The sequence below is a fragment of the Mauremys mutica genome, chromosome 18 (genome assembly GCF_020497125.1).
Source record: "Mauremys mutica isolate MM-2020 ecotype Southern chromosome 18, ASM2049712v1, whole genome shotgun sequence".
In the NCBI taxonomy this organism is placed as follows: Eukaryota; Metazoa; Chordata; order Testudines; family Geoemydidae; genus Mauremys; species Mauremys mutica.
This window is the reverse complement of record NC_059089.1, coordinates 10,292,193-10,308,637: the sequence shown is the minus strand read 5'-3', so window position 1 is coordinate 10,308,637 and position 16,445 is coordinate 10,292,193. Positions and strand designations below refer to the sequence as shown.

Here is a 16,445-nt window from a genome sequence, read left to right as displayed (position 1 = left end):
CCAGCATTAATGAATGCTTGTTTAGAAGGCACAGGTATGTGCCGGCCTCTAATTGGACATCACTAATATAAATAATACCAAATATTTGCAGAAGGCAACAAAACTACAATATTGTCCTAAAACATCCAGCACCTTCATAGCAGCCTCATGTCAAACCAAAAAGTGTAACTTTAAAAAATTCAGGTTCTTTAATTCTCAACTAAATGACAACTTCAAATTTAATTTGCTTATGTAACCCTTCTGCCCCTCTGAGTTGGCAGCAACAAGGGCCGGGTTCAGTATCTAGGGGTTCCGTTTCAATAACGCAATGCAAAACTGGCTCGAGCCCCCACCCAGTGACCTGGGACAATTACATACAACCCCCCTGGGCGCCTCTAAGAGGCAATACTTCCCCTCTCACAAGCACAGAGTCTGAGTGTAGCAAAATCCTTTTAATAAAGGAGGGAAACAATGTGGCATCACATTGGGGAAACACCACAAACAGGATTCATAATGTAAACCATGAGCAAAAGACCCACCAAATAAGTTTTGGCAATGTCATTTTCCCCTTAGGGTCTTAAGTCCAATCACCCCAAAGTCCAACAACCCAAAAGTCTCTGTCCCTAGTCAGTGCCGCCCCAGAGTTTAAAAGCTTATCTGCAGAGTTTCACCCCCCCAGCCTGGGTGTAAATGGGGGTGCAGACAGGGTGTTAAGGGGCACCTTACGTGGGCCGGGGCCGACTGCTCCGCCTCTCCGTGGAGTTCTGCTGCAGCCTTCACCATGACCGGCTCCACTCCACCAGCTGTGCCGCTCCTCCAGCCGACCTGTGAGCCGCTCCAACCGTCCCACAAACCGCTCCGCTCTGCTCACTGTTCCATGAGCCGCTCCAACCGTGCTGCAAACTGCTCCGCTCTGCCAGCTGCTTAGCAATAGATCTTCAGGCTCCCCCACTACTTAACACAGCACTCAGTGATCTCAGCTCAGTAAGCTTAGCTCTTTTAGTGATTTCAGCTTGTAGTAGGGGAGCCCCAGTGCTGGTGCACCATTGGCCCAACGTGAATTCAGCTCAGCAGCCTCTAGATGAACTCCTAATGGAATCAAAATTATCTCTGCTCTTCAACAGTGCAGAGAGGAGGAAGTGCAATTGGTGTTCCACTTAAACTGGTGGTTAACTGTCCTTGTACTCCCAGCCAACAGTGAGTTCTGTAGGTTCCCATTTGCTGAAGTTTCCCCCCCCCGCACTGGAATCTGCAGAATATTCCACATCCTGAGACTCTCTCATATGTTACTTATTGTTTCATCTCTTTTTCCTCAGAGGTCAAGATTGTGGGACTCACTGGTTCTGACAAACTCGCTGTTCTCCAAGGATGCCCTGGGATGGCTGGAGCCGCAGGTCCCAAAGGCGAACCCGGAGCTGCAGGAATGAAAGGTGTGTTCCCAGGGGCTAAGTGGGAATCTGATATGGCTGGTGATGTCTAAAACATCTCTGTCCCAGTACAGATCTTTTAGCCTGTGTTAAGGGACTTGAACTTCATTATGTCCCTGCTCTGAACCTTTTCCTTTTCTCTGTGCTGATAGAACATCAGACACTTGCATGGAGGTGTGTACGGAAACATCAGTCATGTATTTACCAGCTTACAGATACTAATATACTATTTGATTATATACAGAGATGATTTAAAATGGAAATGTAGCTGATTATTCAAACAAATCCTTTCAATACCAATGGCTGATGTATTGTTTGGGATGTTCACAGGGCTGCCAATTTTCATTGGACATATTCCTGGACATTTCATTACATGACATAATTTTTAATTTCTGGAAACTCCAGGACATTCCTGTTGCATTGGCAACCCTAGATATCATGTTCATAGAATTTATCCACAGCATCACTGAGATGAGAAACAGCAGAGTAATAATATGAATGCATTAACAGCTGGTATGTTTGAAAGTTTACATTATTTCCATTGTACACTAAATAGGCCATTTGATTTTATGGGATTTATTTGTTCAGTTTGCATAAAACAATTGGGAGAGTCGGGATAAAAATCGTATTGTTTTCTAAGCACACACCAACGTTTGGGTTTCTTGTGGTGTTCTGTAAAATAAGTTGAGTTGTCCAAGGACACAAGTGTTTAGTGTGTTTGCAGCACAGAATCAGACATCAGAACATGGGCTCTGATCCTTAGCTGGTGTAAGTGGCATTGAAGTAAATGGAGCCGCACAAGAGCTGGTCAGAAAATGGGCTTTTGTCATGGACAGTTTTGAGTTGCAAAAAATCGAAACTCAAAATATTTTCATCTGAAAATGCCACCATGTTGCCTTGTGGGAGTTGCAGTACAGTTGCCTCATGCTCCCGTTCTCTGACGGCTAGGCTCCCGTGTCAGACTATGTCTCCCATGATGCACCGTGGTCTCTCCTTGGTGCATTAAGGGAGTTCATCTATGGTGCACCATGGCAAGGTAGTCTGGCTAGGGAGTCCCTCGCTGCTCCAGTCATCACCAGCGTTTGGACTGACAAAACCTCCCAACTTGATTGGGGTAACACATAGCATCAGCTGCATCTTCTCTGTATTTTCCCTCACGTTTGATTGTTCAGGATCTGCACTACTTTTACTTACGCACATGCATGCGCGCACACACACTTTTGGACCTGCTGAAGGCCATTGATTTGCAAGCCAGCTGACAGCTAGGACAAAACCTGAGCCAGTGGTCTTCTGATTGGCCGGTTGCATGACATCCTCACCAAGCCACCGAGAGAACTGGCTTGATCCTGTGTGTCTTGTGCAGACAAACAGCAGTTGAAGTTCAATGAGAATTTTGCCTTATTAAGGAATCCAGGATCTGTCTGAAGATAGTGATTAGCCATATCGTCTGAACCCTTCAAACTTGTTTATTTTCTGGTTTAACCCTCATTTTGCCATTTGACTTGTAGGGGGAGAGTAAGAACTGACTTTCCAGCCTGCTTCACTCCTAAGTTTACCCTTAAAATATATCCCCACTAGCATCTTTAAAATGTTCATCCAGAGCCTTTCATGTTTTGTAGGGGACAGAGGTGCTGATGGGATCCCTGGAAAGATGGGACCAGCTGGGGAGAAAGGTAATGGAATGAACATAGTTGTTATTTATGTCCATTCACTGCATGATTTAAATCACAAAGAAAGACCTTTAAATGATTTGCGTCTCCTCTGTTGGGTATATGTGCCAGAATGGGTATTGACCAAGGAGAAAATCCTCCTCTCAGGTAGGTCTACACTGCAGATGAAGGTGGGAATGCAGCATGGGTGGATGTACCCGCACCAGATTTAACCTAGCTAGTGGTTGTAACAGTGTCGGTGAGGGCATGGCACTGTGGGTTTTAGCACAGGCTACTGCATAGGCGCCGACTTCCCCTCTAGCCGGGGGGTGCTCGACCCCCCCCCCTCGAGGCCTCGCCTTCACCCCATCTCTTCCTCCAAGACTCCGCCTCGCCCTGCCTCTTTCCCATCCCCGCACCTCCCTCTCCCTCCCAGAGCTTCCTACACACCGCGAGGCGTTGGGAAAGGGGGAGGAGTTGGTCAGTGGTGCTGCTGGCAGGTGAGAGGCACTGGGAGCAGAGCCATCCCTTGGGTAGACTGAATCCGGGTGACCACTCTGGGCCCTGTGCTTTGGGGGGCCCTGAGCTTCGACATCACGGTGTCAGATGGGGTGCGGACAGCAGCTGTCTGCAGTGAGCAGAGCAGGAGGCAGCATGGTGTGTCTGGCCCCTCCTCCCTCCAGCAGCTCACACCATTTGGCATAGCTGAGGAGCGGGGCTCGGCAGGCCTGGGTCAGGGGTTTCTCACTGCTGTCCAGACAGCTGGGCTCCCCCATGGCACCTGCACATAGATCACGTGGCCCCCGCCTCCGCCCTGGGCTCTTGGATGCGGAGGCTGGGGAGTGTGGGGGTCCCAGCCCAGGCTGTGCAGGAGGCAGCACCAGCTCCCACCGGACAGGCACCCCTGACCACCATGGGTGGGCCGTACTCCAGGTAATTTTCCTCGACCCACGCCTCATAGAGCAGCTGGATCCCCATCACTGGAACCAGCACCCCCCTGCTCCCTCCAACCAGCACCCCTGGGGAAGACCCAGCACGCCCCCTACCCCATGGGGGATGATTTGTCCCGGGCACCGCACCCCCTAGGGATGGCCCTGGCTGGGGAATGGGGGCAGTTTGGCTGCCGGTGGGTGCTGCTGTGCAGCAACTGGTAATTTTTCTCTGCGGGTGCTCCAGGGCTGGAGCATCCATGGAGTCGGTGCCTATGGACTAGTGGCCCCACTACAAACCCACTGGGAACTCTGGGTACATACTTGGCTTACTGGCTGTGCCAGGGTCCATGCTGCCATGTCGTCACTGCTGTTATTACCCCCACTAGCTAGATTAAAGCTAATCCAGGTCCACGTACCTGTGCTACAATCACACCTTCATTTCTAATGTGGATGTACCCGCTGCTACACAGGTTTAAAACTTCACTAAGCTCAGTAGGGTTAAACTGTAGAACGCGGAAAGAAGAATATGTGGCCAAAGATATTGGTCACTAGGGAACCTCAGTTCTGTGCATCCACCACCACTGCAAAGAGTATGGGCCTGATTCAGAGGTGAGTCTAAATGCATCTCAGGTAGTCTGTCTTTATCTTATCATCCTAACGTATACCTTCTTCTGGCTTCCTTGGCCTGTCTGTTTCACTATATTACTCCCATTCACACACTCTGCCTGAAGGTGCACTTTCTGCTCCTGTGGGAATTCTGCAACAAAAATGAAAAATTCTGTGCACAATATTTTAAAATTGTGCACATTTTATATGTCAAAATAACACAATATAGTCCCACCAGTTTCAATGACTTTTGGTCATTTATTTCAAAATACCTGTCAGCAAGTACGTCTGTAACAATACAGACAACAAAAAAGATTCAGGAAACATTTTTTGACAAACAGATTCCTTATTAGGCATATTAATACAGAACTGTGAGTAATAATTTATTCATTTAAACTACAATACAGATCCATATTTCCTGCACCCCTCAAAAGCTTGGGGGAGTGAGGAGTAATGGGGGAGTCAGGGGTAATGGAGGAGCTGAGGGAGAGGGAAGTAAATTGCTGGGAAGGAGCCTGGGTGTGAATCTGGAGGGTGTTGGGGTATGGGTGGGAACAGTAAGGGACAGGTTTTGGGGGGGGGCGGTTATGGTTTGTTAGGGAGCTTCCCCCATGCAGACCCTGGCTGACCCCAGCCTCTCCCATTCAGTCAGGCACATCTGGCCCCATCCCCATTTGTTCCTGCACCCCCGTGTTTCCTTTCACCCCCGTCCATGTGTCCCTTTGTAGCCTGATTTGGGGTGTGCTAATAATGTTGATGTTAATTTATCAACTTAATTTAATTTTATTTAATTAATTTTAAGTAATTAATGCTAATAATAATAATAATTCTTAATATGGGTTTGTGGCTCACCAGTCTGTTTGATCAGAAGATAAAGTTCTTGTCCCGAATCAGGCTTCACAGAGTTTATAAAGGGACCCTCGGGGGATGACAGGAAGCTCACTCTGAGACAGATATAGTCATAAAGACTTTTTATTAAAATCAATGAAATAGTGAGCAAATGGTAAAATAGTCAGAGTTACAAAATTATAGTTGTATCAGTTATTCAAGAGATACATAGGGTAATACAATATTATGTGCTGCCAAACTTTAGTTAATACTCACACCCTCTTTTGATAATCTGGTGTTGAAAGATACAGGACCTCACCTCTGGTGGTTCCGATTTCACACCTCTTGCAGAGGAAACTCATGTGAAGAGCTGTTAAAGCTGTTTACTCTCTAACTTAAATAATTAAACTAAACTGAAAAATAAAGCTTTAGGGAAACCAAACTTAGCCTAGTCCCCTTAAAACTTAATGTTTGAAAAGAAACGAAGTACAGCCCATTAATAGTTAATAGCCATCGTAGATGGGTAGCATTGAGGCATAGTTGAAGATGGAGACAATGAAGAGTAGATAGATAGATCAGTCGACCCCCAAGGCAGGCTCTTTCTCTTCCTTAGCTGGCTGGGAGCTGCTGCTGTGTTCTATTGCCACATCGCCCTCTGGTGGGCAAAAGTCAGAAATGGAGATATTATTTTCTGCTGGGAGCTGCTGCTACTCTTCTGCCACAGTGCCCTCTGTTGCGCAAAAGGTGGAACTGCAGCAACATTTCTGCAGAAGCTTTTTTCTGTGCAAAAAATTAAAAATATGCATGGCTCATTAATTATAAATGTATGCAGTAGCGCAGAATTTCCCCAAAAGTAACTTTCTCTTAGAAAATACGGACCTGTAAAGCTCCACCAGAGCAGCATCACCGGTGCAACAATGGTGTAAGTTCTGGTGTAAACAAGGCTCAGGTGTTTTTTAATTAAAAGTTGCTCATGTGGGGATGAACTGGTGCTAGAAACCAAACAAAAAAAAACCTGTGTGGTGTAGACGTGGCCAGAGTTTGTCTCCCTTAGACCTACTTATACCTCTGACTCAGGGTAGTTTACACCACTTCATGTATCACCTCTCAATTTATCTTGTCTTTTACCTATAACGTCTCTATCACCATAGGTCATGACTGTGCTCAGTCCCTAGGCAGATGGGCAACAGAGTTGGGAGGCGTAAATAATCTCTCTACCCTGGTGCCCTCTTGCAGGAACTGCAAGGAATCTGCCAGGCTGGTGCTGTTATGGGTCCTAACTTCTGACAAGCTTGTGGGTCAGGGCACTGACCTGTCTCCTTACCCTCAACAACCAGCAGAATTGAGCAGCCACGGAGGGGAGCATTTCTGCATCTTCCTCAAGGATGGAACAGCATCAGCTCTCCCCAGGGTGTCTGGGTGATGATGTGCCCCCCGAGGTGCTATGCATCCGGGAATTCCCACTGGACACAGCAACTCTGTAGTTCCCCCGGTGCAGGGCAGGGCAGGGCCTGCAAGGGACAGTTGAGCTCATAGTATCTAAGCACCAAATACTGTGTCTCTGCTAAATCTTTCAAACATTTTTCTTTTTTTCTTCCCCCAGGAGAGAAAGGTGGTGTCGGCCTCCCTGGATCGCAAGGTGAGAGACCTCCGATGGCTCTCGCTGGAGGGCAATACACATGCTTTAGGGTCTGACACTAATAGGTGCTCAGCACCACTCAAGGGCCAGATCCTCCCTTGAAAGCAACTGCCCGGGATTTACGGCTGCCTGGTCAGGCCCAGATTCTTTGTTTCAGAGAGGTTGTGTCAGTAACTCAGAATCACCTGTGATTTCAGGAGAAGCAACTCCTGGGGAGAATCCTGCAATGATGGGTCCAAGGGACAAAAAGTTGCAAATGAAGAGTTGTTAGTTTTGATCACTTAAATTATATACAGCGATAGGAGACTGTAAGCCAATCAAGGCTGAAATTCTAAATAGATGAAGGGCTGATGTCCAGCCATTTTCAACAGAGGGAAGGCCATTGTGAAGGATACCCCACTCTTCAGAAGAGAACAGAATCTCCTGAGGCCCTGTACTGAACCCTTCACTGATACCCGGGGCCAGACTGGGGCTCTTCAGCCACCAGGGTCTTTTCCTCACTAGGAAAAAAGCTGTATTTTTAATACTGTACATATTAACATGTATTACAATCCTAGTGTAGACAAGGCATAGAGCTTTAACACCCGTTAGCTCATCAAGGCTCCCCCCCAGGTTTTAACTTGACCAGTTTAACACACGTTAAAGGCAGTGTGCCTTAGCTACACTAGACTTCTAAAACATGTCAGGATGTGTTAAGATCACACCTCGAAATGCCAGTCTATATAAAGCCCTAGTATAGACATGGCCTTGGGGGCCAGTACAATCCTCTGGGAGCAAGGAGGGACTGAGAAGCCCTCGTTATCAAACGTGCATCAGCTGAGCTGTGCTGGTTGTGTGGATGAAAACAAGGCTGTCCTCCCTTTGGAAAAACAGAGGAAATCATAACATAAGAAGAGGTTAGATCTGAACCGGCCTTAGAGTGATATTTCTAACAATATGGTCAAGTTGGCAAAAAGTGTAAATTGCCAAGTACAGAATAGTGCTTCTGGTCTAGCATAAGGGGTGATGGAGGAGAGGAAGGAGGTGCCTCCCTATAACCTTTAGCCCAATGGTTAAAATGCGCACCTGGGATATGGGAAACTCCAGTTCAATTCCATCTGCTGGTTGTGGCAAAGTGGTATGAACTTGGGGTCCATCAGGAGAGTGCACTAGGCGCTGGACTGCAGGATTACCTGATGTGGGGCTTTCTCAATGTTGTAACTGTTCCACTTCGTATTAAAGGATTAAATCCACACAGGGCCAGAGGGAGTGTGAATCTATAGTCCAATGTTTAAGGCACTCACCTGAGAGGTGGGTAAACCCTTGTTCAAATCCTTTTTTGTCAAACAGAGTGGGGAGTTGAACGTGGGTCTCCCACATCCCAGGTGAATGCCCTGACCACCGGGCTAAAGGTTAGAAGGTGACCCCTCTCCACTCCTTTTAAGTGGAGTTAGGAATGCACCACTGTTCTTGCAAGAGACGTCTCAGGCCCCTGAGTCCAGGAGACGGTTCTAACTGTGGATCACAAGCAGAGAGAGGCACCTCCTTCCAGCCTGGATTTAGGCACCTAAGTCCCTGAGAGGGGTGGAGTTTAGGGGACACACCATCCCCTCAGTGTCTGCTATTGGCTAGCTTAGGCTGTTCCCCACTCAGCATGCTGGCTTTTGTAGATCCCATTGTCAGGTGCCTGTCTCTCCCCATGCATTGTATAAGGAGCCTAGACACCTACCACAGGGTTTGGGGATTCCACTGGGAAGCTCAGTACTTAAAAGTTAAGCTGTGCAGTGGTCAATCCAATTGTGGTTTGGGCCCAATTCCAGATCTGGACAATTTTTACTGGGGTTCCTAAATATTGATTTAGGTCAAGACTTTCAAACCGGGATGCCTAAAGTTAGGCACCTACCAAGTTGGTCTGAACTCTCAGTGTTGGGCACCCAGGGAAAACCAGTTCATTTAGTGAGGTGCCCAAATGAGGATTTGGTGACAAACTTTAGGCACCTGAGTAGGAATATTTGGCCCCTTCTCAATGTTAAGGCCATCGGTCAGAGTCCCAGCAGGTCCCTCGAAGTCACGTTGTCTTTGTTCATTCCATTGCACCCCCCCCTTCTTAGACACTAACGTCTATATAACAAATATGACTCATTTGACAAACAAAGCTGCTTCCACCAGATAGGTCAAGTTGTTTTTCCAGAGTGATCCACAAAACCCTCAGTTGTGAACCACCCAAAGGGGTTAAAGCTTCTCTGCTAAAACTCTCCATGTTCTTACACCACTGTGTAATTGACAGCACCAAGCCCATCCAGGTGTGGGCTCCAAGTAATGCAAGGATTTGACCTTGTGTTTTTATTTTAGGAATCAAAGGAGAACCTGGAGCATCAGCAAAAATAGGTGAGCACCTTTGAACTCATCAAAACATGTCAGGGTTGATATTTTAGTGCTAGTGCTTTAAATGACACAGGAAACGTACTGACAGTAATTCCTTTGCATACTATGCTATCCTCTGCCTGTGGCCATCAAAATGTTGCCTCATCTTCAAAAATTATATAAAGACTCAAACTAAATTCCTGGTCCCTGCGCCACCAGAATTCCCATGTGTGGGGTGGGGTTACAAACTCTGGAAAAATGAGAGGGATTCTTTCTGTGGCCATTTCAATTGACTTTTTTTTTTAACCTGGACCATCTTCATGGGCATTTAATCCTTCATATAGCTGATCTCTTCTCTTCCTTAACTGGTGCTTTTAACTGGCTGAATGTTTTGATCAGATGTCACTCTTTTTAATATTTCTTACCCACTGGATGTGGCCCTGGACCTTCACGTTACCCATGGGAGGGGAGAGATGTGGTAGCTCACAGGGGTCGCTGAACCTTCCTTCCCCTTGCCTCTCTGCAGGAGTGAGTTGAGATTTGGCTGTGCAGTGTGGAAGCACATTCTCCCCCCTTGGATTGAGATGTTACTGTTGTGCCACACCGAGGTGTAGATATGTAACAAGAATAAGGTCTGAGGCAATCTCTCTATCTGACTGCATGGAGTGCTTTGGTTTAGTTATGATTCGTCCAGGGTTTCCACAGACCCCACTTCTATTATCTCTGATTTTTGCAAATCATTTGCTTGGTGCTTTTTAAGTAACAAATCTGTATGCGGCATTCTATCATGTAGAGTCCTGCTTGAGGTTTTTATGGTAGGTCTAGTAGTGAACTGCTGCAACTTCCTTTACACTGCCATGTGCCACATTGTGGACCAAATAGTCCAAGGGCTCTGGCTTTTCTTCACTGGCAAAAAGGTCTGTGTCCTGCAATAGCCATCTCGCTGTAAAACCCCAGTGAAGACAAGGCACTTGTAGTGTTTACCATGAGGTAACTGAATGAGGTTAGCTCTCACCCATGGTTCACCTCACTTAGCTATCTCACAGCAAAACCACAGTGCCTTATCTCTCTGTGGTGTTGGTGAGAGAGCTCATGTGTATTAGTTACCCCATGGGTAACTAACACACCTTTCTTAGCAGTGAAGTTATAGCAGCGTTTTTTACCTTGGGCACTGAGCTTTGCAAAGGTAATAACATAGTGGAGACAGGGCACTACAAAGTCAACTCAGCAGAGTGCTAAGTGCCTCTGGTAAGATGCCAAGCTCCTTTGCAATTCCTCCTGAAGTCACCGCTCAGTGGAGTTGGGCCCTAAGACTGTTTTGTAAATAGCAGCCAGAGGAGTGGAGTTTAGGACTTTTGGAACCTGTCACCGGACCACATTCATGGTTTTTATAATATTCTCTAACTCAAGATGTTTGGTACCATTTCTAATATGGGAGTTATGGCAGATTCAGACACATGTTAGGAAAAGAGGAGGCCTTCACTTGATGAGGTTTGGTTAATTCTTTGAAACAGGGAACTTAACGAGACACAATTAAAGAATGTATGACCTTCTGGGTCATTGAGTCCACATCCCTGCTATGGCAGGCAACTCCATCCTACAGTCCTGTTTATAAACATATCAAGCTCCATCTTAAAACTAGCTAGGTTGTTTGTCCTCCACTCCGCCTATTGGAAAGCTGTTCCGGAACCTCTCTCCTCTGATGGTCAGAACCCCCCTTCTAATTTCTAGCCTAAACTTATTCTTGACCAGTTTATGCCCCGTGTACATGTGTCAATCTTGTCCTTTGTCCTACCTCTTCCCCTGCTGGAGTTTTACCCCTGATGCGTTTCTAGAAAGCAATCTCATATTTTCTCATTAATGAAAATATTAAAATTAAAATGATTATGGTCCCAAGACCAATCCTTGAGGAACTCCACTAGTACCCTCCCTCCAGATTGATAGCTGTCCTTACAACACAATCCATTAGCTCTTCTTTAGCAATTCTTGTGTAACCCTTCTGCCCGTCACAGTTGGCAGCAACAGGGGCCGTGCTCAGTATCTAGGGGTTCCGTTTCAATAACACAATGCAAAACCGGATCAAGCCCCCACCCAGTGACCTGGGACAATTACATACCACCCCCCCGGCCGCCTCTAAGAGGCAATAATTCTCTTCTCACAAGCACGGAGTCTGAGTGTAGCAAAAGCCTTTTAATAAAAGAGGGAAACAATGTGGCATTATATTGGGGAAACACCCCAAAAAGAATTCATAACACAAGCCATGAGCAAAAGACCCACTCCCAAGTAAGTTTGGCAGTGTCCTTTTCCCCTCAGGGTCTTAAGTCCAACAACCCAAAAGTCACCCCCCTCACAGTTTCTGACCTTGGTCAGTGCAGCCCCCAGAATTCAGAAGTTCATCTGCAGAGTTTACCTCCCAGCCTGGGTGGAAGTGGAGGGAGGCATGGGGGGGCATCTTACATGCTTCGTTGCTCAGGTTGACAGCTGAGTGCCACGCCTCTCCACAGGGTTCTGCTGCCATCTTCACCGCTAGCCATCCTGCTCGCTGCTCACCAACTTTTCTTCAGCCTCCCCCCCGCAACTTAATACAGCTCTCAGTGAGTTTAGCTGGTTGTAGGGGAGCCTCACTGCTGGTGCACCACTAGCCCAGAGCAGGTTTAATAGTCAGACCAAAGTATCAGAGATTTCAGCTCTGCAGCATGTAATAAGATTCCCAATGGAGTCAAAATTAGCTGTGTTATTATATAGTGGAGAGAGAGAAGGGAGTCAAAGTAGCATTTAAGGCCCTTAGAGAGACCCCACTCCTACCAGGTACACCTATCTATTCCCAGCCTCTCTCAATTGACTGGGTTTTGGAACCCATGTCCCTTGCCTAGCAAGTGCTGCTTAGTTGAGGGCGAGTCCCTCCCTCATAAAATACCAAGTACAATTCTACTGTCCTTGATTCACATAACCAGGATAACAACCCTTTATTACTCCTACCCCAATAACAAAGAGACCGGGGGTCCCACAGCAGCCAAAGTGACCGTTTGGGAGGCAGGCAGTCCATCATGTTAGGCAGGATGGGTGTGCCCATGCAAACAAGATCAGCCCCTGAAGTTCTTTTCCACAGCTCACCACCAGATGTCAGGGTAGAGCTCATTCTGACTGCTTACACTTGTATTAATCCCCATCTTCCCCATTTTAACCAATAAGTTCTCATGTTATACCATGTTAAATGCTTTACTGACATTCAGATAGACTTGATCTACTGCATTTCACTTCTCTGAGAAATCAGTTCTCTTATCAAAGAAAGATAGCCAGTTAGTCTGGCATGATCTATCTTTGCCCCTATGTTCTGACCCCTTTCTATCTTCCTCCTTGTAGAAAACGGAGGCAAAATTCATGTTGTTTTGGGGCCGTACCTACATTATCCTTAATTTCTACCCATTCTCGCTGCATAGCAGCCCCACTTCTTTTGCTCTTGTTTATGTGGCTAAAGAACCTTCTACCAGTTGCTTTAATTTCCACTGTAACTCAGCTTGACTCTTGGCAATTCTCACCTTTTCTCATTAGGGCTGGATGAGTAATCGACTCTTTTTTTAGTTTGCTGGCAGTTCCAACAAATCGGGGGGCAGGGAAATTGGTTCAAGTCACACAAAATTTGAAAATTCTGATAAATGTTGGTGAATTGAAAAAGTCCATTCGAGGTGGAAGGAAACATTTTGTTTCTGGGCCTTTTTAAAGGATTCACAGTATGGCTGGTGGAGATCCCTTCTGAGCTTTAGCCCAGTGGTTAGGATGCTCACTGGAAATTTAGGACAGCAAGACTCTATTTTCTCCTCTACCTGATGTGGAGAAGGGATCTAAACTTGATAGGAGAATGTCTTTCTCCCTGAGCCATGGATATTCTGATGTGGCAATCCTGCTGAAGCTGTTTCACTGTGTATGAATAATTGACTGATCATTGGAGTAGAGTTAGAGACTAGGAGAGTCTCCTAACTCCCAGGTGAGAGCCCTAACCATTAGACTATATAGCCATTCTTACTTTCTCTCTCTCTCTTTTTGGCCGGACACTGTGCATGTATCCAAGTCAGAACAGCTTCAGTAGGAGAATCTGAGAGCATTTCTTATAAGAATATCCTGTAGCTGAGTAGCTAAGGCATATACTTGTCATGCGGGAGGCCACAGTTCAAATCCTTTTTTCCCCATCTGGCAAAGAGAGGGACTGAACCAGTGTCTACCATGTACCAGTGGTTTAAAGCTTGTAAGGGAGGTATTTTGTGAATGGTGCCTCAGTCCCCGCCTTTTTTTTTTCCTCCCAAATATTCTGCAAATTTGTGTCTCATTCATAAATAGTTTTGGTTTGCCAAAAAGTGCATTTTTTTTTGTCCAATGTGCTATTTTTTGCAGGGGGACGGGGGATTGCCCATCTCTATTTCTGACCTCCAGGATGTAGCTTACTTTGCTGATCAATTCCTTCTTTCATTTCTTGTTGGTTCTCTACTTATGCCTAATATCCTTTTTGAGTTGGCTATTCATCCATTTAGGTCTGGAGCTCTTCCCTTGGCTTGGGATGCAAATTCCAGATAGTGTTTGTGCCTTTGACTCAAAAATTCCAAGTCTCCTCCACATTTATGTTCACAAGCTCCTCAGTCCAGTTGACTACACTAACTAGTGCCCTTCATTGCTCAGTCTGCCCTTTTGAACTCAGGTGACTGACAGGTTTTTGATTACCCTTGCCATCAATTTAAACTGAATCAACTTGTGACCACTATTTATTGTTTTCTATGAGCAGCTCTTCTGTAATGTCCTCACTACTTACCAAACCAAGTATAAGGGTACATCTATACTGCAAATTAAAGTGCAATTTTCAGTGCGGGTAGGCATATCCATGCTAGATTTAACATAGCTAGTGTGGGTAGTAATAGCTGTGGGGATGCTGGTGCAGACCCAGCATCCTCTCAGTCCTCAGGGTCCCCAGTGTGCTTCTGCTGGGGCAGCTATCCTTCACTGAAGCCCACCCCACATTTTCATTGCTATTGTAAGCCGTGCTAGCTAGATCAAAGCTAGGGCAGGCATGCTTACCCATGCTACAGTTCTGCCTTCATTTGCAGTGTAGACATGCCCTAAAATAGCATCCTTTCTGATTGGTTTTGGCTGACTTTATCCTTTCACCCTAGTTCAGTGCTCCCACCTGTGGTTTTATGTTTGACAGAGAGAAGAATCAAGTTGAACTCTAAATGTGTTTTGTTCAATTTAACCGTTAAAATGGCCAATTCTTTTTGAACATGAGTCTTAACAGATAGAGATGGGCTGCTGAATAGTCAACTGGCTGCATTTATGGAATGAGATAAATCAGATAAATAGATTAACTTTTATATTTTAGATCTGAACATCTGTTTGAAAAAAACAGTTGCTTCCAGTTTTAATCCATTTCCATTGTGTTCCTTTTCTTGCATAGAATTGAAGGCTCTGGAAGATGCAGCTTGTAAAGAAGGTGAGGTTTTTTTTGCTTTAATTACTGGCCTGTTATCTCATTCCCATTCCAAGGGTGTAGTGACATACAGCTACTGCTAATGACAATAGGTCAACTCTTGTTTGCCCGACTAACCTGAAAAGTCTTATTGAAAATCTCACAAGAGGAAGGCAAACAGGATTTGGCCAAAAATGAGAGAGTCTGTTACCTTTAGAAGGGGAGTTAATTACCAGAGATAGTAGGAATCCATTTTATTTTTACCCGTTTTGACTGGAGCAGCTGCAGCTAGTCAAAGTTCAGGGCACTGCAGATATTTCCAGTTAAGAAGAGAAGTTGACAATGGAGTCTTGTACCTTTTGATGCAATCGTTTTTATTTATAAAGAACATACAAAGTCCTGTTTCTTTAAAGACAGGAGGAATAAAAAAACATGAGAAAGTGTTCTTGCTCACAGTTCAGCCAGCTTGTTTAGGCTGTGTGTGCCTGGCATTCTTTCTGCTTCTCCATGTCCCTGGGGTCCTTCTGTTTGTTTTCTCTCTCACACACTCACACTCACACTCCCTTACCCAAAGACAATGCCCAGCAGAGCTCTCTGCCTACATAGATCAAATCCTTGACTGCCACCGTGGTTTGGAACAGTGGTTCTGAACCTGTTTTGTAAACCTTGATGGCCTCTTGTGACTCAGTAAATAGCTAAATTGTTGACATTCCACAACTCCTGTGCCACAGGGCTGGCTGGGCATGGCTCCCCGCTCCAGGCGTTGTGACCAGGTACGTGGGGTTCAAGTGCCACACAAGCAAATTTGGCCTGACCAGTCCCCCCATTATCATGACATGGAGGTAACTGGACCAAACTTGTGTGATGTTGTGTTCCTCCATTAGGATGAGGTAGGAGCCACCACTGCAAGATGAGTGCAGTGCAGGCTTTGCAACCCTCCCCTCCCGAGGGAGAATCCAATCACCCTACCTCTGCTCCCCAGGCCTCCTACATCACCCTTTGACACATTTTGGTGATCCAAGTAGGGGCTGCACCCCATGCATTGAGAAACCCTGTTTAAACTGCTATTGTTTCCCATGTTTAACCTAAATGAAGGGCAGCTGCTACACTCATCAGGTGAAGGGTCTATAAGCCAACCTATAACAGTATGAATCGTTATACCCTGTTTTCAGTTCCATGCTGAGGAATTCACTTCCAAGAAGATCAGTTACATTTTAGTCTTTTTAAATGGGCTTATGTAATAGGCCTGGTGACAATGGTGCGGACGTAAATGGTGAGATGAGGTAACATTTTTATTTTATGGTACAAATCTCAGTTATAATGTTGGGGGATAAGATGCCCTTGGCTCAGTGAAAGCCATTCTGTTACAGTATATTTATATTTTGAAATTCCTGCTCTGACCAGGACTGAGGAACTGCAAGGAGCTGTTAGCCAAAGGGAATCTTCTGAGCGGCTGGTACACCATCTATCCCAAAGGCTGTACTGCCATGCGTGTGCTGTGTGACATGGACACAGATGGTGGAGGCTGGATTGTAAGTAAGAATTGAGCATAATGATGCTCGTCGGACAGCTTCATGTCTCAAAATGAGA

The 16,445-nt window shown here is 45.9% G+C and overlaps 1 protein-coding gene across 2 annotated transcripts in view; it reads left to right on the top strand.

Annotated features, from left to right (window-relative positions):
- The window catches only part of LOC123352519 (ficolin-2-like), a 79,306-nt gene that overhangs the window by 17,900 nt on the left and 44,961 nt on the right, over positions 1 to 16,445 (top strand). The window contains exons 5-10 of one of the 2 annotated variants that reach the window (XM_044992764.1): positions 1,296 to 1,409; positions 3,026 to 3,079; positions 7,025 to 7,060; positions 9,392 to 9,427; positions 14,844 to 14,879; positions 16,260 to 16,387. In XM_044992764.1, coding sequence (XP_044848699.1) covers positions 1,296 to 1,409; positions 3,026 to 3,079; positions 7,025 to 7,060; positions 9,392 to 9,427; positions 14,844 to 14,879; positions 16,260 to 16,387 — 404 coding nt within the window. The remainder of the gene's footprint in view (positions 1 to 1,295; positions 1,410 to 3,025; positions 3,080 to 7,024; positions 7,061 to 9,391; positions 9,428 to 14,843; positions 14,880 to 16,259; positions 16,388 to 16,445) is intronic. The other variant, XM_044992761.1, reaches the window with a different exon arrangement.